Raw genomic sequence first — 27,938 nt, 5'->3', positions numbered from 1 at the left:
TGTGGCCAGAACTTCCAAAACTATGTTGAATAGTAATGGTGAGAGTGGGCACCCTTGTCTTGTTCCTGACTTTAGAGGAAATGCTTTCAATTTTTCACCATTGAGGATAATGTTTGCTGTGGGTTTGTCATATATAGCTTTTATTATGTTAAGGTATGTTCCTTCTATTCCTGCTTTCTGGAGAGTTTTTATCATAAATGGGTGTTGAATTTTGTCAAAGGCTTTCTCTGCATCTATTGAAATAATCATATGGTTTTTATTTTTCAGTTTGTTAATGTGATGTATTACATTGATTGATTTGCGGATATTGAAGAATCCTTGCATCCCTGGGATAAAGCCCACTTGGTCATGGTGTATGATCTTTTTAATGTGTTGTTGGATTCTGATTGCTAGAATTTTGTTTAGGATTTTTGCATCTATGTTCATTAGTGATATTGGCCTGTAGTTTTCTTTTTTTGTGGGATCTTTGTCAGGTTTTGGTATTAGGGTGATGGTGGCCTCATAGAATGAGTTTGGAAGTTTACCTTCCTCTGCAATTTTCTGGAAGAGTTTGAGCAGGATAGGTGTTAGCTCTTCTCTAAATTTTTGGTAGAATTCAGCTGTGAAGCCGTCTGGACCTGGGCTTTTGTTTGCTGGAAGATTTTTGATTACAGTTTCAATTTCCGTGCTTGTGATGGGTCTGTTAAGGTTTTCTATTTCTTCCTGGTCGAGTTTTGGAAAGTTGTACTTTTCTAAGAATTTGTCCATTTCTTCCTCGTTGTCCATTTTATTGGCATATAATTGTTGATAATAGTCTCTTTATGATCCTTTGTATTTCTGTGTTGTCTGTTGTGATCTCTCCATTTTTTTTGTTTCTAATTTTATTGATTTGATTTTTCTCCTTTGTTTCTTGATGAGTCTGGCTAATGGTTTGTCGATTTTATTTATCCTTTCAAAGAACCAGCTTTTGGCTTTGTTGATTTTTGCTATGGTCTCTTTTGTTTCTTTTGCATTTATTTCTGCTCTAATTTTTAAGATTTCTTTCCTTCTACTAACCCTGGGGTTCTTCATTTCTTCCTTTTCTAGTTGCTTTAGGTGTAGAGTTAGGTTATTTATTTGACTTTTTTCTTGTTTCTTGAGGTGTGCCTGTATTGCTATGAACTTTCCCCTTAGGACTGCTTTTACTGTGTCCCACAGGTTTTGGGTTGTTGTGTTTTCATTTTCATTCGTTTCTATGCAAATTTTGATTTCTTTTTGATTTCTTCTGTGATTTGTTGGTTATTCAGCAGCGTGTTGTTCAGCCTCCATATGTTGGAATTTTTAATAGTTTTTCTCCTGTAATTGAGATCTAATCTTACTGCATTGTGGTCAGAAAAGATGCTTGGAATGATTTCTATTTTTTTGAATTTACCAAGGCTAGCTTTATGGCCCAGGATGTGATCTATCCTCGAGAAGGTTCCATGTGCGCTTGAGAAAAAGGTGAAATTCATTGTTTTGGGATGAAATGTCCTATAGATATCAATTAGGTCTAACTGGTCTATTGTATCATTTAAAATTTGTGTTTCCTTGTTAATTTTCTGTTTAGTTGATCTATCCATAGGTGTGAGTGGGGTATTAAAGTCTCCCACTATTATTGTGTTATTGTTAATTTCTCCTTTCATACTTTTTAGCATTTGTCTTACATACTGCGGTGCTCCTTTGTTGGGTGCATATATATTTATAATTGTTATATCTTCTTCTTGGATTGATCCTTTGATCATTATGTAGTGACCTTCTTTGTCTCTTTTCACAGCCTTTGTTTTAAAGTCTATTTTATCTGATATGAGTATTGCTACTCCTGCTTTCTTTTGGTCCCTATTTGCATGGAAAATCTTTTTCCAGCCCTTCACTTTCAGTCTGTATGTGTCCCCTGTTTTGAGGTGGGTCTCTTGTAGACAACATATGTAGGGTCTTGTTTTTGTATCCATTCAGCCAGTCTTTGTCTTTTTGGTTGGGGCATTCAACCCATTTACATTTAAGGTAATTACTGATAAGTATGATCCGTTGCCATTTACTTTATTGTTTGGGGTTCAATTTATACACCATTTTTGTGTTTCCTGTCTAGAGAATATCCTTTAGTATTTGTTGGAGAGCTGGTTTGGTGGTGCAGAATTCTCTCAGCTTTTGCTTGTCTGAGAAGCTTTTGATTTCTCCTTCATACTTGAATGAAATCCTTGCTGGGTACAATAATCTGGGCTGTAGGTTATTTTCTTTCATCATTTTAAGTATGTCTTGCCATTCCTTCTGGCTTGAAGAGTTTCTATTGAAAGATCAGCTGTTATCCTTATGGGAATTCCCTTGTGTGTTATTTGTTGTTTTTCCTTGCTGCTTTTAATATTTGTTCTTTGTGTTTGATCTTTGTTAATTTGATTAATATGTGTCTTGGGGTGTTTCGCCTTGGGTTTATCCTGTTTGGGGTTCTCTGGGTTTCTTGGACTTGGGTGATTATTTCCTTCCCCAGTTTAGGAAGTTTTCCACTATTATCTCCTCAAGTATTTTCTCATGGTCTTTCTTTTGTCTTCTTCTTCTGGAACCCCTATGATTCAATGTTGTAGCGTTTAATATTGTCCTGGAGGTCTCTGAGATTCTCCTCATTTCTTTTAATTCGTTTTCTTTTTTATTCTCTCTGATTCATTTATTTCTACCATTCTATCTTCTAATTCACTAATCCTATCTTCTGCCTCTGTTATTCTACTATTTGTTGCCTCCAGAGTGTTTTTAATTTCATTTATTGCATTATTCATTATATATTGACTCTTTTTATTTCTTTTAGGTCCTTGTTAAACCTTTCTTGCATCTTCTCAATCCTTGTCTCCACGCTATTTATCTGTGATTCCATTTTAATTTCAAGATTTTGGATCAAATTCACTATCATTATTCGGAATTCTTTATCAGGTAGATTCCCTATCTCTTCCTCTTTTGTTTGATTTGGTGGGCATTTATCCTGTTCCTTTATCTGCTGGCTATTCCTCTGTCTCTTCATCTTGTTTAAATTGCTGAGTTTGGGGTGTCCTTTCTGTATTCTGGCAGTTTGTGGAGTTCTCTTTATTGTGGCTTTTCCTCGCTGTGTGTGGGTTTGTACAGGTGGTTTGTCAAGGTTTCCTGGTTAGGGAAGCTTGTGTCGGTGTTCTGATGGGTGGAGCTGTATTTCTTCTCTTTGTTCAGTCGTGCTGTGGGGAGGGAGGGAGGGATGCTGCAAACAAATAACACTGGCGTGCGCTCGCAGTGCCTCAGCCACACTGGGTCTGCCCCCGCTCACGGCGCGTGTAACCTCCCTGCCCACACTGCTCGGGCTCTAGGTTGTTCCGCCGGGAATAATCCGAGGCTGGCCCTGGGCTGCATGTACCTCCCAGGTCCAAGCCGCTCAGGTTCAGGCACTCAGGCAGTCCTCAGAGGCGCAGACTCAGTTGGGCCTGAGTTTTGTGCTCTTCCCAGGTCCGAGCAGCTCAAGTGATGAGGTGTTTGGCGAGCGCCAATGCTGCGACTTATCGCCTCCCCGCCACTCGGTTATCTGGATGTAAAACCGGCGCACCTTCTCAGGCAGATGTTAACCGTCCAGACCCCCAAGAAGTTTTAGTTAGCAAAGAAGCCTGCTTACAGTTTTATAGATAATGTCTCTCTGGGGCTGCGATTGCCCCCTTCCGGCTCTGGCTGCCTGTCACCGGAGGGGGAAGGTCTGCAGCCAGCTATCTCTGTTCAGTTCTTTGTTCCGTCGCTGGCCTGGCGGTGTCTTAGGTTGGGGCTGGCTTTTCGTGTGGTAGATATCCCACAGTCTGGTTTGCTAGCCCAAATTATTTCGCTCAGATAGTGCTCAGGTATTCAGGCCAGATTCTTACTCTAAGCAATGCAGCCCGCTGTGCCTCCCTGCCCAGCCCCGCTAATGGCGCGTGCAGGCGCCTGCGCTGCTTCTCCGCTGGGGGAGTTACCGTAGGACTTGCAATCTTCGAGTTTTAATTGTTTATTTATTTTTTCTCCCCGTTATGTTGCCCTCTGTGCTTCCAAAGCTCGGCACAAATTCGGCAGTGAGAAGGTTTCCTGGTGTTTGGAAACTTCTCTCTTTTTAAGACTCCCTTCCCGGGACGGAACTCCGTCCCTCCCTCTTTTGTCTCTTTTTTTGTCTTTTATATTTTTTCCTACCTCCTTTCGAAGAGTTGGATTGCTTTTCTGGGTGCCTGATGTCCTCTGCCAGCATTCAGAAGTTGTTTTGTGGAATTTACTCGACGTTTAAATGCTCTTTTGATGAATTTGTGGGGGAGAAAGTGTTCTCCCCGTCCTACTCCTCCGCCATCTTGGCTCCTCCCCCCTCATGGTCCTTTAGTGTGCTCCGGGAAAGCTTACATACCTGCACCTCCCAGCGTTATACTCCGCTTTCCATGGTGTTGGATTTTTGAAAAAAAGTAGAAATGGTTCTATAATTAACCTCAGGTAGGAGTTACCCTGTGTACCAACTTAGGTTCCAAGCTTCCTAGGCTAGATGAGGCTTAACCCTAACAGCTACCTAATGAGGTTCACTCTCTGAGTGGTCCACAGAGCCTGAGGGTCGTTTCCCCCACGACAGGCTGCTTCGCTTGTCCTGATGTGGCAGATTCATGTCTTCCATTAGGGACTCTCTGACTCTGTTTTCTGGTAGATTTTTGAAGCCAGAACGACATGTTCTCAACAGAGTAATAATAAATATCATATTTTGCTTCATCAGAATTGAAGAAATAGTTTATTACATTTTTAACTTACTTTGGTTTAATTTTGATAAAAAAAAAAAAAACAGAGTGATAGAACTTAAATGAATGATAGACATTTAAAAGAATTTCATCAATCAGAGTATCTCCAGAAGGAATTGATGTATTTACTCCAGAGAAGCCCTTGCTTTGGAATGCCTCCTTTAGAACTGGCTTCAGAGCTTCTTATTAACTCCATTCTGTAGTGACATTTCCTTTATCACCCACAATGGAGTGACAGCCAGTTATTACTTTGAGCTAAATATCTTTTGGATTTTTTCCAAAACAAAATTCATTCAAAGCCCAGAGGCTTCCACTGTTGAGAATTGTCAAAAGAATGTATTTTAAGTTCTAAATTCTTACTAAATAGCTGTTTTTAAGACACAGCATTTGTCTTATGTCACAAAACATTGTGGCAACATTATTGGAATTCCTGTGACTCTAAGGGAGCAGTGCTTACTAGGATACATGTTATAGTACCTTTGCATCCACATCAGTCTTTTTGCCATGAGCTTATGCCTTTTTTAGCCAGCACACACTGGGTCCTGTGTGTGTGTTAGTAAATGCTCATTTGGTGCATTGCCTGTGTTCAGTGCCAACTTCTCATTCCAGAGCTGGATCATTTTGGTTCTGTGTCTGAGTATCCATATGGCCATATTTTATGTAATTGCTAAGAAAATGAAATGCAGAGGGTGTAATTTTGCCATAGAAATTTTTGGGTATACAGTTGTTTTTAATATCACACAAAAAGAATCAACCTTCAGGTAAAATCTGTTCTCAGCGTTTCTTTCTGTGTAAGTGATCACTGTTCTCATTGCTGCCGAAGGAGTTATCTGAAGCTGAAAACCAGTTCAAGAGGATGATTGAACACTACCCCAATGAGGGGCTTGATTGCTTGGCCTACTGTGGAATTGGAAAAGTGTATTTGAAAAAAAACAGGTTAGTGGAAGCTACACTACATTATGCTCTAGGCTGGCAACTCATTTGAAGTCTCATGGGATGATGATCCCTGTTCTGGAATGATTTTGACATCTTCTACATACTGTGATAATTGTGTTTACTTTGAGGACTGGCATTTCAATATTAATTATTAAAGTCAACAATTCAGTTACTAGTGCTTTCTAATTTTGAATCTAATAAGAAACTCATTAATAATGTGCCACAAGAAGTTTTATATTGTATGTTTTGGTGTATGTCATTTATAAATTGTGACTGAATTGATATAAATTAATGGTTTACATTACCCCTTCATGGATCACAGCCTTGTTGTGGTGAAGGGGCTTGTTTACTCAGTGAAGCTATGAGCCATGCTGTGCAGGGTCACCCAAGGACAACAAGGACAGATCATAGTTAAGAGTTCTGACAAAATGTGGTCCACTGGAGGAGGGAATGGCAAACCACTCCAGTATTCTACTTCTCCTTCACTGATTACTTGAAAACCTTTGACTGTGTGAATCACAACAAACCGTGGGAAATTCTTTAAAGATGGAAATACCACATCACCTTACCTGTCTCCTGAGAAACCTATGTGCAGGTCAATAAACAACAGTTAGAACCTTACATGGAACAGCTGACTGGTTCAAAATTGGGAAAGGAGTATGACAAGGCTGTATTTTTGTCACCCTGTTTATATAACTTACCTGCAGAGTCAGTTCAGTTTAATCCCTCAGTCGTGTCCAACTCTTTGCTACCCCATGGACTGCGGCATGCCAGGCCTCCCTGTCCATCACCAACTACCGGAGCTTGCTCAAACTCAAGTCCATCGAGTTGGTGATGCCATCCAACCATCTCCTCCTCTGTCGTCTCCTTCTCCTCCTGCCTTCAGTCTACATACAGAGTACATCATGCGAAATGCCAGGCTGGATAAATCACAAGCTGGAATCAAAGACTGCTGGGAGAAATATCAACAATCTCAGATATGCAGATGATACCACTCTTAATGGCAGAAAATGAAGAGGAACTAAAGAGCCTCTTAATGAGGGTGAAAGAGGAGAGTGAGAAAGCTGGCTTAAAGCTCAACTTTAAAAAAAAACTAAGGAAGGTCGTGGCATCCAGTCCCATCACTTCATGGCAAATAGAAGGGGAAAAGTGAAAGCAGTGACAGATTTTATTTTCTTAGGCTCCAAAATCACTGCAGACGGTGACTGCAACCATGAAATTAAAAGATGCTTGCACCTTGAAAGGAGACCTATGACAACCTAGACAGTGTATTAAGCAAAGACACTTTGCTGACAAAGGTCCGTATAGTCAAAGCTATGATTTTTCCAGTAGTCATGCATGGATCCAAGAGATGGACTGTAAAGAAGGCTGAGTGCCAAAGAATTGATGCTTTTGAATTGTTCTGGAGAAGACCCTTGAGAGTCCCTTGGACGGTGAGGAGATCAAACCAGTCAATCCTAAAGGAAAATTCAACCCTGAATATTCATTGGAAGGACTGATTCTGAAACTGATAAAGAATCAGAGGTAGTGAGGATTTTGCAGTCATCTCCACGGTAATAACAAATGCAATTAATTTGAAGGTTTAGCATAAGTTGTTTAGGACACACCCGTTTAATGCAGTGACCACATGTACATATTCACTAGATCTAGGAAAATAACAAATATGTAACATCATGGAGGTTGTGATAAGTGAAGAAGTCTTTTACCATTTTGAAAGTCATTTAAAATTTTTAAAAATTTTATTGAAGTATAATTGATTTACAATGTTGTGGAAAGGCTTTTAAATTTTAATTTCTAAATAATACAGTTCGGCATCCAGTGACCAATAAGCTAGCTGGATTTTTGCTGTTGTAATGTGTAGTCTCTGGTTTAAAGTCTTGCTGTTTATAACCGTCTTACGGTGGATGGTGGTCTAGCTTTTCTGTAGGTGAAGTCATCTGTGCAAAGGTAAAAATGACTTCTTCAATTGGAAGATGGTTTCAAGATTGAAGAACAGGAAACCTTTTGCTTCTGTAGTCTAACAAGAAGAATAGAGACTGGGAGAACCTTATAATTCATTATTCTAATATTCTTTGGTTGAATGAACTTTGGGAATCTATTGGTATTTTTTTTTAACTGTAAATTGGCACTAAAACATATCACATTTATAGTAAAACAAGTTTACATACACATTTGTTGTGTTAAAATAATCAACTGCTTTATAGCTGAAGAAAGATGTCCAGAATACACAAGCTCTTTAACAGTTTTATAGCAGAGAGATTTTATTATAGCCATTTTAAATGAATCAAGTTAAAAAAAATTTCCCCGTTTATGATTAATTAGTTGAAGTAGACCTATGATGTTGCACTACAAGGACCTCCTTTAATTAGATTAGTAAATTAAATAAAAATGGAACAACCAAATTTGTTCAATTTTCTGTGTTAATTGTGGAAAACTTTAAAAAATAAATTACAGCTTAAGACTAGTGTGCACCTACCATAGTAAAACCAGTGTCCTGGTACATTTGTGTTTAATTTATATTACTTTTGTAGCAAAGAGTGATAATGTCTTGGTTTTTTTAAGAAAATATGGGTTACCATGAATATTTCTGTGCAGTGATTTGTCAAATGTACTCTTCCTGGTAAGCTTGAAATCTCTGTGCCTTGTGGGGAGTGGAAATTCATGTCTCATCTTTAATACCTTCTTCGTAATTCTGACTTTAGATTTTTAGAAGCTCTTAATCATTTTGAGAAAGCAAGAACCTTGATCTGCCGTCTTCCTGGAGTGTTAACTTGGCCCACAAGTAATGTGGTTATTGAGGAGACTCAGCCAGGGAAGATAAAGGTAATTATTTCTGTAGAGCTTCTTACTAACCATAAAAGCTCATCTGCACTCCTGTGCTCTTGACTCAGGTATAAGATGACACTGTGTCCTCAGCTCCTTCATTTCCCCTTTAAAAACTGGTGGAGTCACCAACATTTATTTGGTATTTCCTATTTGCCAATCATACACCTTCCATTTATCATTACCTGTACCTCTTCTAGCAACCCTATGTGATGAGCACTGTGATTATTCCCGTTTGACAGATGAGGAAGATTATGTTTAGACAGATTTAGTGATGAGTTCCGGAGAAGGCAATGGCACCCCACTCCAATACTCTTGCCTGGGGTCGCTAAGAGTCGGACACAACTGAGCAACTTCCTTTCACTTTTCACTTTCATGCACTGGAGAAGGAAATGGCAACCCACTCCAGTGTTCTTGCCTGGAGAATCCCGGGGACGGGGGAGCCTGGTGGGCTGCCATCTATAGGGTTGCACAGAGTCGGACATGACTGAAGTGACTTGGCAGCAGCCGCAGTGATGAGTTCAAGATTAAACAGCTCGGAAATGGTGGAGCTGGGACTTGAATCCAGGCATTCTGGCTAGAGTGCACTGTTGTGTGCTGGTTGTACTTAGAGAAGGATTTCACATGATTGTTTCCTTATAATTTCTGTAGTTATTGACACTGAAGACCTAAAAAGTATAAATTGGTCTCATATCCAGAATCATGGGGTGCTTTGTTAGTTCTAGAAAGACTAAATCATGTAACTTGACTGGGATAGGCTGTAACTTGTGGTGAGCCCTGATGTATACTCAGAACTTGCTTTTAACTAAAGCTTTTACAAGCACAGGCATCAACTCTTACTCTAAAAGTAGCTGAAAGATCTGCATAGGAGTATCTGCCAACAGCTTGTATAAATAGATGATAAATGTGCAAAGTGTTTTCAACAATTAGCCATCAGAGAAATGCAAATGAGAACAGGGTACCATTTCACACCCATTAGGGTGGCTGTAATCAAAAAGACAATACAAGTGTTGGCAAGGATGTGGAGAAATCAGAACCCCCATACATTGCTATAAAATTTAAAATGGTGGAGCTGCTTTGGAAAACAATCTGGCAGTTCTTCATTGGTTAAAGATAGAGTTACCAAATGGCTGAGCAGTTTCAGTCCTAAATATACTCAGAGACAGGAACACATAAGTTCTCCCGAAAACTTAAACATAAATGTTCATAGTAGCATTATTAAAAATAGTCAAAAAGTGGAAAGAACTCAAAGGCTATTAGCTGATGAATGGTTAAATAAAATGTGGTGTATCCATGTAACACATTTGGCCATGAAAAGGAGTGAAGTAATGATACATGCTACAACATAGATGAACCTTGAAAATGTTACACTGAGTGAAAGAATCCAGGTACGAAATGCCAGATACTGTGTGATTCTGTTTATCTGGAATCTCCACAGTAGGACTTTTTTCTTTGGGGGCTACACCATGTAGCATGTGGGATCTTAGTTGCCCAACCAGGGATCAAACCTGTGCCCCCTGCAATGGAATCACACAGAGTGTTAACAACTGGACCTCCAATGAAGTGCTCACAATAGGAAAATCTATATTTGAAGGCAGATAGTATATTAGTGGTTGTCAGGGGATAGGGGACTGAGGAAAGATGAGGGATTACTCATGGGTATGGGATTTCTTGTTGAGTGGTGAAAATGTTTTAAATTTAGGCTGTGGTGATGGTTACATGACTCTGAATATACTAACAAACCACTGAACTATACACTTTAAGTGCATGAATTGTATGGTACATGAATTATATATGAACAAAACTGTTATAAGAAATAAAACAGAGGGACTGTTGGATTTTCCTCTCTTTATTCTGGACTGGGATGGAGGCATTGGAACTATTGATATTGATAACAGTGAACCATCCTGGGAAGCCTGGCATGAGTGTCGGGGACTTCGGTGGCAGTGGTGTAACTCTTCAGGGGATGGGCAAGCACAAGTTCCGGGGTTCAGGGAGGAGGAGGAATGTCAGTAGGGGTGGGAGGATGTCCCAGGTGAAGTGACCCTGGGCAGAAAGTGGAGTCCTAAGGCTAATTCTACCTCATTAGGCGCCTCTGAATGCTTAAAGGAGGTTTTTAAGAGGTATGTATTGTAAAATGAGGTTTGAGGATTACAACAAAGGCTAAGGTTTTGATTCAGTCTGAAATTCTGAAAATTTTTTGTTCAGTCCTTTTCTTCCATTCTTTTCTCAGCATGTCTCTGTATCAGCCTCTCTCCAGGAGGAAAAACTTTGTAAGTTGTATGTAGTTTCTTGGCTAAAAGGCATTTGGTCCTTTGTGTGCTGAAAATATTTTAATGGCAAGAGATTATTGAAAGAATTTGATGAATTAGTGTTGTCATATCATTTTTGTTTACTTTTGTTGTAGATGCTGTTAGAGAAATTTGTTGAAGAATGCAGGTTCCCTCCAGTGCCGGATGCCACTTGTTGCTATCAGAAGTGCCATGGATATTCCAAAATCCAGATATATATAACTGATCCAGACTTTAAGGTACAGAATGAGGGTATACCGGGACATGAACTTGCTGAATTGTGCCTGAAAATGGTTTCAGAACAAATTCTTTAGTTGGAGCCCCCCAAGTTCTCTGACTTGCTGGTAGCTTCACATCCTCTTGTCTGCCTCCTCCCCTGACTTCAGTCTGCAGCACCTCACTTGGGGACCCAGAGTCGTTGACATAAACTCCGAGGGCAGTGGTGGTGACCTGAGAAGGCAGGCTAGCTAAGTCCATTTCCGCCTTCTAGCCACCACTTCGTGTAACTGCCTGCTCCTTAGGAGCACAGGAAGCACTGTGAGGTAATTACCCTGATTTGCTGCAGTTCTAGTTTCTTATTTAATTTGAATCCAGGAATCTGAAGAATTGAAATCTAGGAACCAATCTGATCACTGAATAACCCCTAACCTAAATCTGAGACTGAGTCTGGCAGTTAATTGAGTGAATAGAACACTGCACCTTAGTTTATTCAAGAAAATAGAAGCTGCCTGCTGCCCTGGTTAGTAGTTCAGATGAAATAAAGTTTATAAAGTATTTGATATTTTGTAAACCACTCCAGTATCCTCTCCTGGAACACCCCCATGCACAGAGGAGCCTGGTGGGCTGCAGTCCATGGGGTCACAAAGAGTCGGGCACAGCTGAGCGACTAACACTTTCACTTTCAAAGGAATACACAACTGTAAATTGTGGAAATGAATGTCAGTCAAGCTCAGTGTTTTCAGCGCTAGGCAGTCTGGGGTATGGAACTACTGTACTCCCTGGGAGGAAATGTGACATCTAGTTATGTCTGCCAGGTGAATGCAAACACGTCTCTGTCTTATTATGTGTTGTGGATGTGAAAGTGTGTATGTAGACATTTTTAAGATGTGAATTAAAAATTGTTTTAAAACTCCAGGGTTTTATACGGATCAGCTGTTGCCAGTATTGTAAAATAGAATTTCACATGAACTGCTGGAAGAAGTTAAAAACAACAACCTTCAATGATAAAATTGACAAGGTAAGACTAACAAGATTTTCTGGATTTTTTAGTATGCTTATTGTATATTGATTTTTCTTCCCCGAGAATCTTCAAGAAAAGTCTTAAGTGAATATGAATTTCTCTGTGTGAGACATAATTAGAAGGTATTAAAAGTTTTAATGATAAAGTACAAAGTTTTTGTTTTTCATTTATACAAGTGTAAAGGCAATAACCATAGAGGCTTTTAATAAATTGTTGAACTGCCCCCTTTTATGTTGGGAATGTATGATCAAAAATAAATTATTTCATGTTATGATGTAGAATTAGGGCCTCAAATTTTTTATTTTCTAAAAAAGTTTGAGATAATTTGTATTAAGAAATCAACTTAAATTTTGTGCTGCCATATTTGGTTGGAGTTTCTCTTAATTAGTGAGATAACTATGTTAATTACCATTAGCCAGATATACTTTGAGAGCAGTCATAGTTTAATAATCTTCATTCATAGACTTTGTTTCTTATTCATATAAACTATGGACTTAAAAAAAATAACCTTATTCTACACTACTTTTAGACTCTTGAGAAAAGAATAAGGTGGTTGTGCTAGGTGAATGTTAGCAGAAGTAATATTCAAGTCTAGTAAAAATAAATTCTCATATTTTACACATTTTCATGTTGTTATCTAGAGGTGTGATGATGTGACCAAATAACTGTTGCCGTTGAGTCGCTCGTGCTGTCTTTGTCTCACTTCAGTTGAGCTTCTCTAGCTATACCCTCAGGGCGGTGGCGCTGTAGCTCAGACGGCAAAGAATCCACCTGCAATGCAGGAGACCCGGGTTCAATCCCTGGGTCGGGCAGATCCTCTGGAGAAGGGCATGGCAACCTACTCCAGTATTCTTGCCTGGAGAATCCCATGGACAGAGGAGCCTGGTGGGCTACAGTCCATGGGGTCACAAAGAGTTGGACAAAATTGCCACTACCACTACCAGCTATACCCATGCCCTTAGTGGTCCTAACCATTCCCCTGAGTTGAAGTACCCTCGGTATATTAGCTTTCACTAGGGTACCTTGAAGTAACTCGAATGTCTCATGACTTAAAGTAAGAAAGGCTTGTTTCTTGCTTACATTACTTGTCTTGCAGTTTTGCAGTTGTTGTCCAGGATTGGGCAATGGCAGCTCTGGTCTGTGGGGCTGTGGACTTTGTTTCTTTTTTTTTTGGACTTTGTTTCTAACTTAATTGAGGTTGAAGAGTGACTGGGACATGTTCTTGTGATCTAGAGGAAAGAGCAGTGGCCAGTCCACTCAGTGTTTCTTAAAGCTTTGGTGTGGATGGTAGCACACGTCAGGGCAGCTCACCTTACATGACCAAGCAAGTCAGGCGGACAGCCCTGCAGCTGGATGCTCTGGAAATCAGATGACAGTGAGAAGGGACTTTGCAGTGCCTCCTGAAGAAGGTTTTAGATCATATTTTGACTGTTCCTTGGTTAAAATGGCATACATGTGTACATTTATGCCAAGATGTAACCCCTCTCCCCCCCTCCCATTTTTAAATCAAATAGGATTTTCTGCAAGGAATCTGTCTTACTCCTGATTGTGAAGGAATCATTTCAAAGATTATCATCTTCAGCAGTGGTGGTCAAGTTAAATGTGAAGTAAGTAGACACTGGGGAAATCTCATTAAATAGATAACCAAAATGCTTATACCTTATAAAATATGAGACGTAAATTTATAGAACTTAAACTATTTGGATCTTGCATTTTCCAGGAATGAAATAGTTACTTAATATAAGAAATTATAGGAAATAATAGGATGTAAGAATGCTGCTTCTCTCTTTTTTTTTTTTTAAAGAACGATTCTTTGCAATTAAGGATTCTAGTGTTCTTTTGTCTCCTAAAAGGCAAAGGAGGTTTTTTGCATTTCAGTTTTACTGATTTTACTCCTTTTGATAACTTTGTTTTTTAAATTTCCAGTAAACTTTTTGGTATTGACAAGGTGGGGGATCTTAGGGAGGGAGGGAGGGTCTTGAGCTGCACTATGTGGGAGCTATAGGAGTGGGTTGTTGTAATGACATCTGTCGTTCATTTGATCTGCTTACTCTTAATTTTTTTCAACCTTCTTTAACTGTGTGTACTCTCTTGTTCTTTTCAGTAAATTGTGTTGCTAAAGTGTTCTGGGCTTTTGTTTGGGTCAGAGTATCATTACTGTTCTCTATCAATTTGGATGTTGACTATGCTTTTGAAATGCGTATTAAACTTGTGATTTTATGCTTAATGTCGTGGGAGCATGAGACAAATTTTAGATGTCTCTGTTTTATTTAAAGTTTGAACACAAGGTCATTAAAGAAAAGGTTCCTCCAAGACCTATTCTGAAACAGAAATGTTCTAGGTAAGATTTTTAATAATCAGATTAATAATGTCCATTAGAATATGATTCTATTAAACACACGCTGTTTTAAAAATTGGCTCAGCACACATATCCAAATAAGTAGTTTTGAAGTGAATTTTATAAGTATTTATAACTTTCAAGACAACCTTGAATAGTTAAATGCTAAAAACTTGAATAAGAAGCATTATTTAGTGATTGAATTTATAAGTAAAATTATGACATTTGAACTATGAAATGACATGTTCAGTAGATTTGGCATTTGGATAAAAATTACATACTTAGCTCTCAGCTGTTTATACTTTAATTCCTAAAACGTCTTTCCTTTTGTTCTCTTCAGCAAACATTTGAACCAGTGACTCTCTCTCACCCTGAAATACTCAAATGAACTGTCAAAATTAATCACTTTTCTGTTATCTTCTTGTTCAAATAATTCAATCCTTTTTTCTTTTCTTTTTTGCCCTGCTTTTTGTTTTCCGTTTTAAGAAGTTATTTTTTTTATCATTGGTGACCAAGAAAAAGCAAAAGAAAAGATGAATTATTTGTTGAAGAGAATTTCTTGTAGCCATATTGACCAAATTTGAGTCTTATGGATCATTATTGGGTTATGAAAATGATATTTTACTGTGCAAATGAGTATTTACATGTATTAACTTGCATAGTAATTTTTTACTATTCCTCTTTACTCTAATGGTGTATCTTCTATACATGGGGATAATATGTGTATGATCTATATATGCATCCTTAATTAGAAATCACTTAGTCATTGATGTTCTTGTTTTTATGAAACAAGTACACTTGTTTTGATTGAATTGACCATGTGTCAAAAGTTTTTGATATTGAACAGAGGATGTAGTCCCAAGTTCTAACTAAAAAAGAAAACTTCTAGTTTATTGTTTGGAAAATGGCTTCTACAATAGGCAAAGGAAAGTAGTTGATTGAGTTCATAACAAAGGTGAATTGTCATTAATTATAATTATTTATCAGCCTAGAGAAGTTGAGGCTGAAAGAAGACAAAAAATTGAAGCGAAAGCTCCAAAAAAAGGAAGCAAAAAAATTAGCACAAGAAAGACTGGAAGAAGACTTAAGGGAAAGTAACCCACCAAAAACTGAAGAGCAGAGAGGTATGCTGGGAGTCTGATGCGTGATGAGAATCATATATTCTTGCTTAAAAGTGTGTATACAAATATTCATCTTGTTGGGCTTTATGTTAATAGTTAAATTGAATTGAAATTTAGATTTCCCTTGGTATTTTAATAGTATCACCATCTTTTGATTACCCTGAGATGGGGAGGGGAGTGGTGTAAGGAACGTTGAATTTATAAGTAATATACAGGGATTGAAAACACTTTCCTGCCACTTAGGGCAAATTGTCTCAGTTCCCTTATCTCCAAAGTGAACGTGAAAATAGTATTTCAAATTCCACACATATGTTTGAACTGTAAATTAGCCACTGATTATCTGAAGTATGCTGCTTCACATAAAGAAGCAGTTCATATGAAATGCCAGAGAGATTACTTCGTGTTTTATGCTCATCTTATCAGCATTCCCTGATCAACATGGGAGCAGTCTCAGTGATTTACTGTCCCTGTGGACACATTTACTTTCAAGTTTTGTGTTTTTTTAATGTATGGTTTCAGGTGTACAACATAATGATTTGATATTTCTATATATTGCAAAATGATTACCACAATAAATCCAGTTAACATCCACCACCATACATACAGAATTTTTTTTTCATGATGAGAACTTTCAAGGTCTACATGCAAATACATGAAACAGTATTATTAACTATAGTCATTGTACTGTGCACTATATCCCCAGGACTCCTTTCAGTTTTGAGTTAAATTATTCTCATTTTCTACTCTGATGACTGTTGCCAGCATTAATATTTCCTCTTGCTGTTTTTGTTTTTCATCTTGTTGTGGTTTAGTCACTAAGTCATGTGTAACTCTCTGCACCCCCATGGACTGCAGCATACCAGGCTTCCCTGTCCTTTACTGTCTCCCAGAGTTTGCTCAGACTCACGTCCATTGAGTCAGTGATGCCATCCAACCGTCTCATCCTCTGTCACCTGCTTCTCCTCCTGCCCTCAATCATTCCCAGCATCAGGGTCTTTTCCAAAGAGTCGGCTCTTTGCATCAGGTGGCCAGAGTATTAGAGTTTTCAGCATCAATCCTTCTAATGAATATTCAGATTTGATTTCCTTTAGGATTGACTGGTTATTCCATTAATGTTTCAGAAATCAATCAGAACTGTCTTTTCTACTGAAAAAAAATTTTAGGGAACATCATTTACTTTATATATTTTTTGTATTTGTATGTTTATTTACTGTATTAGCGTCAAGAGGTTAAATGACCACTTTGGGGGGGAAATGCCTGGGCAGGAAGATGCACTTTTGAGATACTGCGATCAGTAACTCCACAGGTCTATGATTGAGGATTCAACAGTAAGATAGATAACACACATTTATCCAAATTCAACCAAATATTGTTTTTATACTTGAAGCAATGATCCCTTCAACTCCAGGAAAAAAAAAAAAAGCTTTACATTCATGCCTGAAACATATTTATTGAATGTAAAATCTGAGTAGTCGATAAGGCTCAGTTAAGATTGTTGAGGAAAGTAACCTTATTTTAGAGGAACTAAGTTTTTAGATATTACATGAGTGGTACCAGTGAAGGAAATAAGATACTTGATATGTTTGATTTACTGTGAAGTTTCATGTCTTTTAAAGGCACTTTTAAAGTTAAATACTTTATATATCTAATTTAAAAGTTCTTAGGTTATTTAAAACAACATAAAGAATACATCTGAGTCACAGATTATATTGCTATGTAATTCCCTAGTGGCCCAGACAGTAAAGAATTTGCCAGCAACGCAGGAGATGTGGGTTTGATCCTTGGGTTGGGAGTATCCCCTGGGGAAGGGAACGGCTACCTAATCTGGTATTCTTGCCAGAGAATATCATGGATAGAGGACCCTAGCAAGGCTACAGTCCACAGGGTCTCAAAGAGTAAGATACAACTGAGTAACTAGCACTTTAACTTCACTTTCACACACAATGTTAGGTTAAATTTTTCAGAGTTTATGTTTTTGCAAATTGGTCCTCTTTCTCCTTTTTACTGACCACTGTTATTCATCCTTAGAAACTATCAACCATGTCCAAAGTTGCCAGTTCCTTGATGACAGAATTCTGCAGTGCATAAAGCAGTACGCTGACAAGATTAAGTCCGGGATACTGAATACTTCCAAGCTTCTCAAAGAATTGCTTTCTTGGAAGGTTTTAACCACAGAAGACTACACAACGTGTTTTTCTAGCAGAAATTTCCTGAATGAAGCAGTGGACTATGTCATTCGTCATTTGATCCAAGAAAAGAACAGAGTAAAGACAAGGGTATTTCTGCATGTTTTGAGTGAGCTTAAAGAAGTGGACCCAAAACTAGCCACCTGGATCCAGAAACTTAATAGCTTTGGTATGTCTCTTAATTGTAGAGATGCAGTTTCGTAGGAGGATAAATACAGACTTCTGAATCCTTCTTCTTTTTACTATCATTTATGACTTTTTAAAATGTAGAACTACAAATTTGTATGGTTAAAAAATACTGTTTCCTGAAGTTCACAATTTTTAGGTTACCTTATAGATAGGTTGACTTTCCTGGTGACACTTTTCCTGGTAAAGTGTCTGCCTACAGTGCGGGAGATCCAGGTTCAGTCCCTGGGTCGGGAACATCTCCTAGAGAAGGAAATGGCAACCTACTCCAGTATTCTTGCCTGGAAAATCCCATGGACAGAGGAACCTGTTAGGCTACAGTCCATGGGGTTGCAAAGAATCGGACATGGCTGAGCGACTTCACTTTCTTTGTATAGAAAGGTTACCTTGTGCTTTTGTGAAATATGTCAACACAGCAAAGTCCAGTCAGTAAGAAAGTCCAGTCCTGTGTTATGCTCAACTATTGTCAGTGTGTTAATTTTGTGACTACTAGGCACTCCCCTGGGTGAATAGCACCCCTTGGAGTCAGCTGCACAGGGGTGCCCTCTGGGGTTGTGAAGAGTTTGGAGGGGAGAGTGGGATGGAGCTATGGATGATTGGTTAGGATGCCTATGGCAGATCTGTATCTAAGGATCAAGAGAAATGTCCTGGGGCTGACCTTCAGCAGTGTGAATCACAGGGTCATAAAACTCTGGTGCTCTGTCCTGATTTTCCTAGTTTGGTTGAGGAAGAACCTTCGAGCAGGCTCTTTACCAGACCTACTCAGGGACCATGGAATGCAGCGGTAGAGAAAGCTGCCGACTGACCCTAGAGGATGGGGTCCTTGAGCATCCACCATGGCCTTGTTTGTCCCGGTGACCGAGGTGGCCACTTCCTAACCCAGTAGACGGTTCAGTCGGCAGCTGTTGGGTAAAAGGCTAGCAGGAGCCGTAGCAGCGGCCTGTAGAGATTGCTGGCCTGACCTGCCTTAGAGACGGGAGCTGATGGAACACTAGGGTTTCAGAGAATATACTACTAAGTGTCTGTCAGTGGAGACAGAGCGAGGTGGCAGTACTCGGTGTGGTTGGTAACTAATGTTGCTGCTGTGGACATGTGTCTCCATGGGTTCCTGGCCCCATAAAACTATCCTAAGTGATGCTGCCATTAGTGTCTACTAAACAGACAAGGAAATGATAAAATTTTTTATATTTCTTACTTTAATTTGCTTTATTTAACAAAGATTAATTTAAATTGGGCAGGAGCGGGGTTAACATTTCAGTACTAGGTGTGATCTGCTGCCTTCCTCTTATTGAGCACATGCTCTGATGTGAGCTCTATTTGGAGATTTGAATGTGGTATTTCTTCATCCGTGATTCCCTTAAACCTTGTATCATGTGTGTATTTTACATGGTCACTGATTCTCGTGTTTAAATACACTGATATGTAACATGACCTCTGCAAAGCTGTTGCGACTGGAAGGCTCAGCCGTCTGGGGTAGTTTTGACTTGGCAGTCTCTGCTTCATTTGCAGACTGAAAGCCTGTGACCCGTCCAGTGTTAGAGACGTAGGGGGAGAGAGCAGAGCCAGTCCTTGCTTTTGGTGGCTGTGTTAGCACGCAGCAGGGGCTCACCTCCTTTCAGTAGTAGTGCCTGAGGGTGCAGCCACCCCTTTCTCTGGAGTTGTCAAAGCGGGAGGAAGATTGAGAATAGTGACCACCTGAAATTCTCGTGAGGACGGTAAGGGGCCACGGTGTTCGAGGGGATAAGGTGCATTCTTGAAGGTGTTGGATGAAGAGTTCACCCATTTTCTGTTTTAAAGGCATTTGGGAAGTTCCATATATCATTGATGTTTTGTTATTATAGAATATACGTAGAAAAGCATTGTAAAATCTAGCTAGCTTGTACTAATTTGAATGAAAATCATTATGAAGTAGTGAAAAGTTACTGTTGTATTTTTAAAGGAATTTAACGCCTTTAAAAAATTCCTTTTCTGGGCCTTGCCTGGTGGTCCAGTGGTGAAGACTCCATGCTCCTAGGTTCAGTTCCTGGTCAGGAAACTAGATCCCTCATGCCATAACTAAGACTCAGCACAGCCAAATAAATAAGAATAAATACTAAAAAATTCCTTCTTTTCCTAAGTCTAATAAAAATAGCTAGAATAATAGAAGCCTTTGGCCCACCTTTTTCAACTAATAGGTAAGAATTACTGTATTTAGCATATTCATGTGAATATGAATCTCTTTAGGACTGCTCTCAAGCCATAGAAACTGATGGAAAGACATTCAGTTTCTTCTTTGTGGGTCGTTCTCTCATCTTTCTGACCTCTGCTTTCCCAGATATTAGAGTACTGTAGTGGCTGCCACATAGCTAAATTGTTGTGTAATCATTGGAGGCAGCTCCTCATCCCATGTTCATTCCTTATGTGCTTTTTTTTTTTTTAATCTCTAAGAAAGGGTATGGACATAAGCTCACTTTTTGCAAATAACCTATAAAATTATGTGTCTGTTGAGTTATATATACAATGAAAATGCAACTGAATAAGTTTAAAAGATGAGTATAAAATAAATGTGATCAATGCAATTATTAAAAAAAAATAGCTAGAATAATAGAAGCCTTTGGCCCACCTTTTTCAACTAATAGGTAAGAATTACTGTATTTAGCATATTCATGTGAAATGGTATTTCTGAAATCCATAATAGCTTGAATAAGTTTATTCTCAAGTGTTTAAATGTTTTCACTGAAAATGTAAGCAAACTATAATAGAACTGCTTTCCAAGATGTGAAACTGAATATAATTTTATAGCAAATAATCCTCCCTTCTTCTGACTTGGGTTTTGTTTTTATTATAGGCTTAGATGCCACAGGACCTTTCTTTTCTCGTTATGGGGCTCCTCTTAAGGAGCTTGATTTTAGCATCATGACTTTTCTCTGGAATGAGAAATACGGTCATAAGCTAGGCTCTATAGAAGGAAAGCAACTTGATTATTTCTATGAGCCTACATCACTGAAGGAAGCGCGGTGTTTAATATGGCTGCTAGAAGAACACAGAGACAAGTTCCCAGCACTGCATAATGCCTTGGACGAGTTCTTTGATATAATGGGTATGTGGACAGTTTCGATTTGTGTCTAAGGAAAAAGTCTTCAAAAGATATAGCTTACTTAGATACTTAACAAAGAAAATAATGAAAATCATTATGCTACATCTGGCTTATTTGGGGAAGTTAGTATTAAGAACAGTGATTTTTTTCATATACTAAAGCCCTTTTACTCTATGGATCTCAGTGTTGTCAAGACACTCAGATGGATACATTACATGGACTGTTCTCATTGTAGGTGTTTTGACAGTTGTCATGACAAAGGTTATATATATATTAAAGGGATGGAGTTTCTTAGGAAATGGTTTGATTTGTAGCATTCAAGGAAACATTGGCCTGCAGAAGGAGGCAGTGTTTGCAGAATCTAGAACAGATAACATATCTGCTGTGGTGGGAAGAGCCTAGAGCTGGGAATCAGAAAAGGAGGCTGTGGCCCAGCTACACCCCTAACTCAGTTCATCAGAAATCTTTTACTGCTGCTTCAACACCTTGTGCTAGGTGTGATAACAGGGAACTCAGAAATGCTTACACTGGTCCTTGCCCTCAGGACCTTATGTTTAGAAAAAGGAGTAAAATGAATATACAGGTAACTGTAATATGGGAGAAGAGAGGGCCAGGAAAAGTGCTGAGGGGTTCCGCTCCTCGGGAAGAGGAAATTCTTGGTGCAGGGGTAGAGTTCCACGCCCGGCTGTGAACACGGAAGTGGATTTGACAGTTGGCATCCAGAATGAGACACGTTCTTCAATTCGGAATTTAAATTTGTTATCTTTGGTACTACATATATCTCTTAGGATACTGTCTCTCCCTGCCCTCTTCCTTTTCCCTTCTCATCAGACGTCTGCTTTATGTATTGCCAGGAGTTAGACTTTCAAATTTCATGCTGTTTGTTTTAAAGGGTACGTGAAAAGGTTTTGGCCTTGTACTAAAGAGTTACACATTATGAAATTCAGATACAGTATAAGGAACTGAAAGCTTACTTTTGTTGTGGTTCTTAGAGAGCACATTCAGATATAGGTGGCTTTATTTTCCAGGGACACTGCTTCATGACTGGGGGTAACATGCTTCTTGATATCCTGGATTGATTGCACTCAGCCTGCTCCTGCTGGGAATAAAATGCTTTTCTGGGACTGAGCTTACAAAACTTGATGCATGTTTGGATCGCACAGGACAATTCTAAAGGACACAATTCCCTTACATTGTGCATTTTCTCTGGTTCTTGTGTTCTGTGCCTGAAATACCCAATCCATCCAGCTGTGACAGTTTCTCTGCTCTCAGTCATAGGGTTGCAAGCCACCAACCAAATGACCAGCCAGCAGATTTTCAAGTTCACTACCTCTGCCTCTCACCCTTACCCCAACATTTTCAATTTTATCTCCTTTCATTTAAAGGAACAATTACATTGGTTAAAAACTTTTCAAAATCCACTGATCTTATAAATTAACAGTGCTCAATAACATCACCAGAGCTGTGATAATTGGGAGACCCAAACTCTCTCTTGGATCCCGTGTGCAAATTCTCTCTTGGAATGGTTTAAGCCGCATGAGATTTATCCCAGATAATAATGCTTTATGTATTGTTTTCAAGCAGGAAATGCTGAAATTGGTCTCGACCCTTCCTCTTGCCTTTTACCCCTTATCTAGTTTGTTGTCAAGTCAAGTAAGCTGTATTCTTGATCTGCCCTTCCCTGTCCATCTCCATTTCCCTAGGCCAGGATCTTAATAACCTTTCTATGATCTCAGTAGTCTCTAACAGGTCTCCATGCCTCTGACCCTCCCACTCCAAACCTTTCTCTCACACTGCTTCTGCTGACTCTTCTAGAACATCTGTCTGATCCTCTTTAAGTATTCTGTTGGGGAAACACTTCTTTTGCCTGCAGGTTGAAGTCACAGTGTCTGTCTGGGCTCAGTAGTGTGCTCCCGTCTCCCCGCAGAATGTACACCTCACTTCCTGCTGTGCCCAAACCTGCCTTGTGCTGTCCCTGCTCACATCCCAGCCTCTTGCTTGCTCATCCGAAGTCCTCTGTTCCCAACAGCCCTCCCTGACCCTTCCTTGGGCTGTTCCCCTTGAAGACTTCATTCTTCTGTCAGCTTTGTTTCACTGCGTTTACTGTGGCCTTTAGCACACTGCGCTGTGGTGTTTGCCTCTCTTGTGTAGTTTGCAGAACATGAGCTTATTGATGGCAGGGACTTCTCTATACATTTCTGTATTCTGAGCACCTAGCATGCATAGAGTTTGGTATCTAGAAAAAACTCAAGTTGTACTGAGTTAGATTGAAATTTTGTGATTCTTAGTAGTTGGTTTTCCACTGAGTCAGCCATTTTGCTCTTGGTTTCTAAACTGAACTGTGTCAAAGCCACATAAGGAGTAGGATGTAGTGGATGTTAGTAGTATCTGGGGTGGTTTTCTTTAAGGACTTCGTGTATCGTACTGCAGTGTAAACCTTTCGTTTCCTTACAAAACCATCTGTATCTTCTAACAGACAGCCGCTGCACTGTATTAAGGAAACAGGACAGTGGTGACGTGCCAGTAAGTTATCCCGTCATTTTCAATGTCATATTCTAATTTGTGTCAGCCAGAGGAGGAGAGGAGGACCCAATGTTTTTTTGTATCCCAGGAGGCACTCCAGAACCACATCTGGAGGACTTCGGGGGAACATGGCAATTTTCTTAGAAAGGGTAATCCCAGTCTTCCTCTTGGAACAACAGTCAGCACACTGCAGCTTAAATTAGACAGTGTCCATAAATTTTCACAACTAATGAATGTTAATCATAGACATAGGAAGGGAGTTTTTGAGTCATCTGATGGCATAAAAATGAAATGTTACCTTGTAATGATTAAAATTGTGTTTTGTTCTGTAAGGAAAACAAATGGACTTTGAGTGGCTTATAATTGAGCTTAAAAAGTTAAAATAATTCCAGAGCTGTCTTCCTTAAGTAGTTTGTGGCAGTTTTGGAACAGAGACATACTTGTTTAATGATTTTTTTAGGATCAAGTTATCTATACTTAAAATTTTGTCTTTGTTCAGTCAGATCCTATCTGGCTGACTGTGGAAGCACAGATGACATGACCCCATGGGAAGTTAGATGCTGCTTCTAATTTCACTGTTGGTCCCCTGGTGTCTGGCCAAGTGCAAAATGTCTAGTTTGGTTAGTAAAGGAAAATCATTAAAATATGATAAGCACATAGCTGGAATTACTTTATGAATCTCATCAATTACATGAAATGGCATAAACCTTGTTGAAAATGAGTACCAGTATCTTAAGTTGGAACGATTAATTTTATTTATATAGCATTAGGTGTCATTTAGCATTTTTCTTATTTTCTATTATAAATCAAAACAGTGGGGCTTAACACACTAAAGTGTTAATTTTTGGTAAACATTTTATGTACTTCAACTTAGGACCAGTCTATGAAAATCAAAATGGTATCTTTATGATATATGGTAGCTTCATAATATTATTATTTGAGTGTTCAGTAATTTTTTTTTTTTTTTACTTTTTAGTTTAATTCTACCAAGATAAAAAACAAAGGCAAGAAAAAGAAGCCAAAAGATTCAAAGGTATGGAGTATTTTCTCTGTTGATTCTTAATTGAGTTTATAAATTCGAGAATTAACTAGTTATTGGGATATTTTGAAGAACTTTGTAGAGAAAGACTTTCTAGGCTTTAAAGATGTTTTGCTAGTTTTCTACATTTTGAGGAAGTTTAAGTTTCATGTTGTATGTAATTCTTAATAGAGACTATTACCCTTTTCATTTTCTAGGTTTTTCCTAGTGAAATCATTGTCGTAATGTAGCACTTTTTATGGCTGTTCCTCAGTGTGAGCAGGGCTGCTTTGAGATCAGGCAGACCTGGGTTCTTAACCTTGGTTCTACTAATTACTGTTTTTATTATCTCTGTGACCTTGGGCAAATTGACTTCCCTGTACCCTCATGTCATATCTGTATAACAAGACATGATGCATATTATTATTAATTAATGGAATTATTACCTAAATATTCAAAGTAAAAATGCTGAGACTTCCCTGGTGGTCCAATGGTTAAGCCTTCACTTTCCATTGCCTGGAGAGAGGATTCAGTCCCTGGTTGGGCAGCTAAGATCCCACATGCCTTGTGGCCAAAAAACACCAGAACATGAACAACAGGAGCCAGTATTATAACAAATTCAATAAAAACTTAAAAAAAAAAAAAGTAAATACTAACCATCATGACAGAGTCTCAGAATGGATAGACTCCTTCCTTCCACTCACCTAAAGCTCTGCTTCAAGCCTGTGAGATGACTGGGGCATTACTTTTAAGTCTTATGGTGAATTCTTAATGGCTATCACACATTTGCAGGATTAAATGGGAGGCAGGGGTTGAAAATTAGGGGCAGCATATGAGTAGCTTATGGCAGAAAGTGAAGAGGAACTAAAAAGCCTCTCGATGAAAGTGAAAGAGGAGAGTGAAAAAGTTGGCTTAAAGCTCAACATTCAGAAAACGAAGATCATGGCATCCGGTCCCATCACTTCATGGGAAATAGATGGGGAAACAGTGGAAACAGTGTCAGACTTGATTTTCTGGGGCTCCAAAATCACTGCAGATGGTGACTACAGCCATGAAATTAAAAGATGCTTACTCCTTGGAAGGAAAGTTATGACCAACCTATATAGCATATTCAAAAGCAGAGACATTACTTTGCCAACAAAGGTCCATCTAGTCAAGGCTATGGTCTTTCCAGTGGTCATGCATGGATGTGAGAGTTGGACTGTGAAGAAAGCTGAGTGCCGAAGAACTGATGCTTCTGAACTGTGGTGTTGGAGAAGACTCCTGAGAGTCCCTTGGACTGCCAGGAGATCCAACCAGTCCATTCTAAAGGAGATCAGCCCTGGGATTTCTTTGGAAGGAATGATGCTAAAGCTGAAACTCCAGTACTTTGGCCACCTGATGTGAAGAGTTGACTCATTGGAAAAGACTCTGATGCTGGGAGGGATTGGGGGCAGGAGGAAAAGGGGACAACAGAGGATGAGATGGCTGGATGGCATCATCAACTCGATGGACGTGAGTCTGAGTGAACTCCGGGAGTTGGTGATGGACAGGGAGGCCTGGTGTGCTGCAATTCATGGGGTCGCAAAGAGTCAGACACGACTGAGTGACTGAACTGAACTGAAGAGTAGCTTAAAAGTTCCAGTACAACTTTTGTTTTTATCTTTGACTATATGTCTGTAGTTTATCTAAAATGAGAGTTTCCACAGTGATAGTGTAAAATTTTTTGGAGTTTTAGAAACTATCTAAATGTTAGCTTGTGCCTATTTTTGGCTGTTGAAAATTTAATTACTGTATGTCCCTGTTCACAAGAAAATTTAGATAAGTCATATATATTGGCAATTTTTGTGCATATTTATATGAGCATTCATCAGTTTTAGTGGTAAAGGTGGAAAATCATTGTCATTTTTGTTTTTTAAACCAGCCTATGTTAGTTGGATCTGGAACACCTTCAGTCACACCAAACAATGAGACTGTCACTTCAGGTGAAGACCATATGTAAGCACAGTCTGAAAATTTTTGCTTTTGTTTTAACTTAAAAGGTATATTAATCTGTGTCCTTTAAACTTGTCTTTTTTTTTATTTCCCTGACTTCTCTGCCTGAAGACATGCATCTGTTATAACAACCTGATATGACCCATTGTGGTTGATTTATATAATGTGGGCTGTCAGTGTTAAGAATTGATATAAACTGTATTAAAATCAGAGGGTTGATAACATTCATTTGATAAGGTTGAGAACTTACTGTGTGCAGGATACTGTTGGAAAATCCTAGAAAATACTCTCTAAAATGTTTAGTGAAGAGAATGTCCTGTTGATAATTACTAGGAAGATATTTTGGAGGCTGTATGTGATATTATGGTTCAGCCTTAGGTATTAGCAATTTCCAGTGGATCTGGTTGTTGAAACTGAGTTTTTAAGAGACAGGTAGATACAAGAAATAAAACTAGTAAGTAGCAGTAAGTTTTTTATATCATATTCCTTTATGGACCAAAGACCCACAAATTTTTCCTGCCGCATTTCTTAAATGAGTTGTAGTAACAGTTGTTTTGCATATTTTTGTGGACTCTTTCAGACTCTTTCATTGGGGGAATTGTTTTAAGTTTAAATAATAGCAGCCTATATTTTGATAGCACTTATGTGGCAGGCACTGTTTTAAGAGCTTTTTATGTATATATAAACTCATCTAATCCATTCTTCTTTCTTGGAGATAAATACTATTATATGCATTTTACACGTAAGGAAGCTCAGATACAGTGCAGTTGACTGTGCCCAAGGACACAAAGCTCATACACAGCAGAGCCAGAGTTTAAACCAGCAGTCCAGTTTAGAGCCCACACTCAACAGTACTCCAGCTTTGCAGAGTGCTAGACTCTTACACTCTTTAAAAAAAAATTTTTTTTAAGTACCTTTTACCAGTCTCAATCTCACTTTAACTTAAATTGATCACCATTGTAATAAAACCTTTCATTTTGCTTTTTAACATGTTACAATTAATGCAACATTGATTTTTTTTCTAAACCAGAAGTTTTTAAAAAAAATTACTCTTGATAGCATGAGTAAGTAATTATTAATAAAAGAATTTACTCAGCACTCAGGTATCTCTTGACTAAAGTTGTGGAAAGTTAACTTTTCTGCATTAAATTCTCTGCTAGTGTGTGTTTGCATCCAAAAGTTGAATAATATGCTATCTTTATTCCAATTTAAATGTTATTCTGGGTCACCTAGAAGTTTATTATTCACGAGAAAATCATTTGTTTGTTTTATCAGCAAACGCAGTTTAAATTCTGCGGGCCCCTTTGTAGTGCCTGATCACCTTCGGCAGGATATAGAAGAATTTGAAGCTCTGTATGAACAGCATAGTAATGAGTATGTTGTCCGTAATAAGAAGCTGTGGGACATAAACCCAAAACAGAAATGTTCAACTCTATACGAGTAAGTGTCTTAACATTCCAACTGTTACATTGAGGCTGTCAGTAAAAGAT

At 38.7% G+C, this 27,938-nt stretch overlaps 1 protein-coding gene across 13 annotated transcripts in view; it reads left to right on the top strand.

Moving 5' to 3' along the window:
• The window catches only part of TTC3 (tetratricopeptide repeat domain 3), a 129,788-nt gene that overhangs the window by 59,764 nt on the left and 42,086 nt on the right, over window positions 1-27,938 (top strand). For all 13 annotated transcript variants that reach the window (XM_070377423.1, XM_070377454.1, XM_070377477.1 and 10 more), the window contains 13 exons: window positions 5,560-5,672; window positions 8,375-8,495; window positions 10,903-11,025; window positions 11,922-12,023; window positions 13,541-13,633; window positions 14,303-14,367; window positions 15,352-15,488; window positions 17,514-17,840; window positions 20,685-20,936; window positions 23,410-23,456; window positions 24,433-24,489; window positions 26,378-26,451; window positions 27,724-27,888. In XM_070377423.1, coding sequence (XP_070233524.1) covers window positions 5,560-5,672; window positions 8,375-8,495; window positions 10,903-11,025; window positions 11,922-12,023; window positions 13,541-13,633; window positions 14,303-14,367; window positions 15,352-15,488; window positions 17,514-17,840; window positions 20,685-20,936; window positions 23,410-23,456; window positions 24,433-24,489; window positions 26,378-26,451; window positions 27,724-27,888 — 1,676 coding nt within the window. The remainder of the gene's footprint in view (window positions 1-5,559; window positions 5,673-8,374; window positions 8,496-10,902; window positions 11,026-11,921; window positions 12,024-13,540; window positions 13,634-14,302; window positions 14,368-15,351; window positions 15,489-17,513; window positions 17,841-20,684; window positions 20,937-23,409; window positions 23,457-24,432; window positions 24,490-26,377; window positions 26,452-27,723; window positions 27,889-27,938) is intronic.

The sequence above is a fragment of the Bos mutus genome, chromosome 1, assembly GCF_027580195.1.
Source record: "Bos mutus isolate GX-2022 chromosome 1, NWIPB_WYAK_1.1, whole genome shotgun sequence".
NCBI classification, from domain to species: Eukaryota; Metazoa; Chordata; class Mammalia; order Artiodactyla; family Bovidae; genus Bos; species Bos mutus.
Note: the sequence above shows the minus strand (reverse complement) of the source record. Positions and strands in the feature narration are given on the sequence as shown.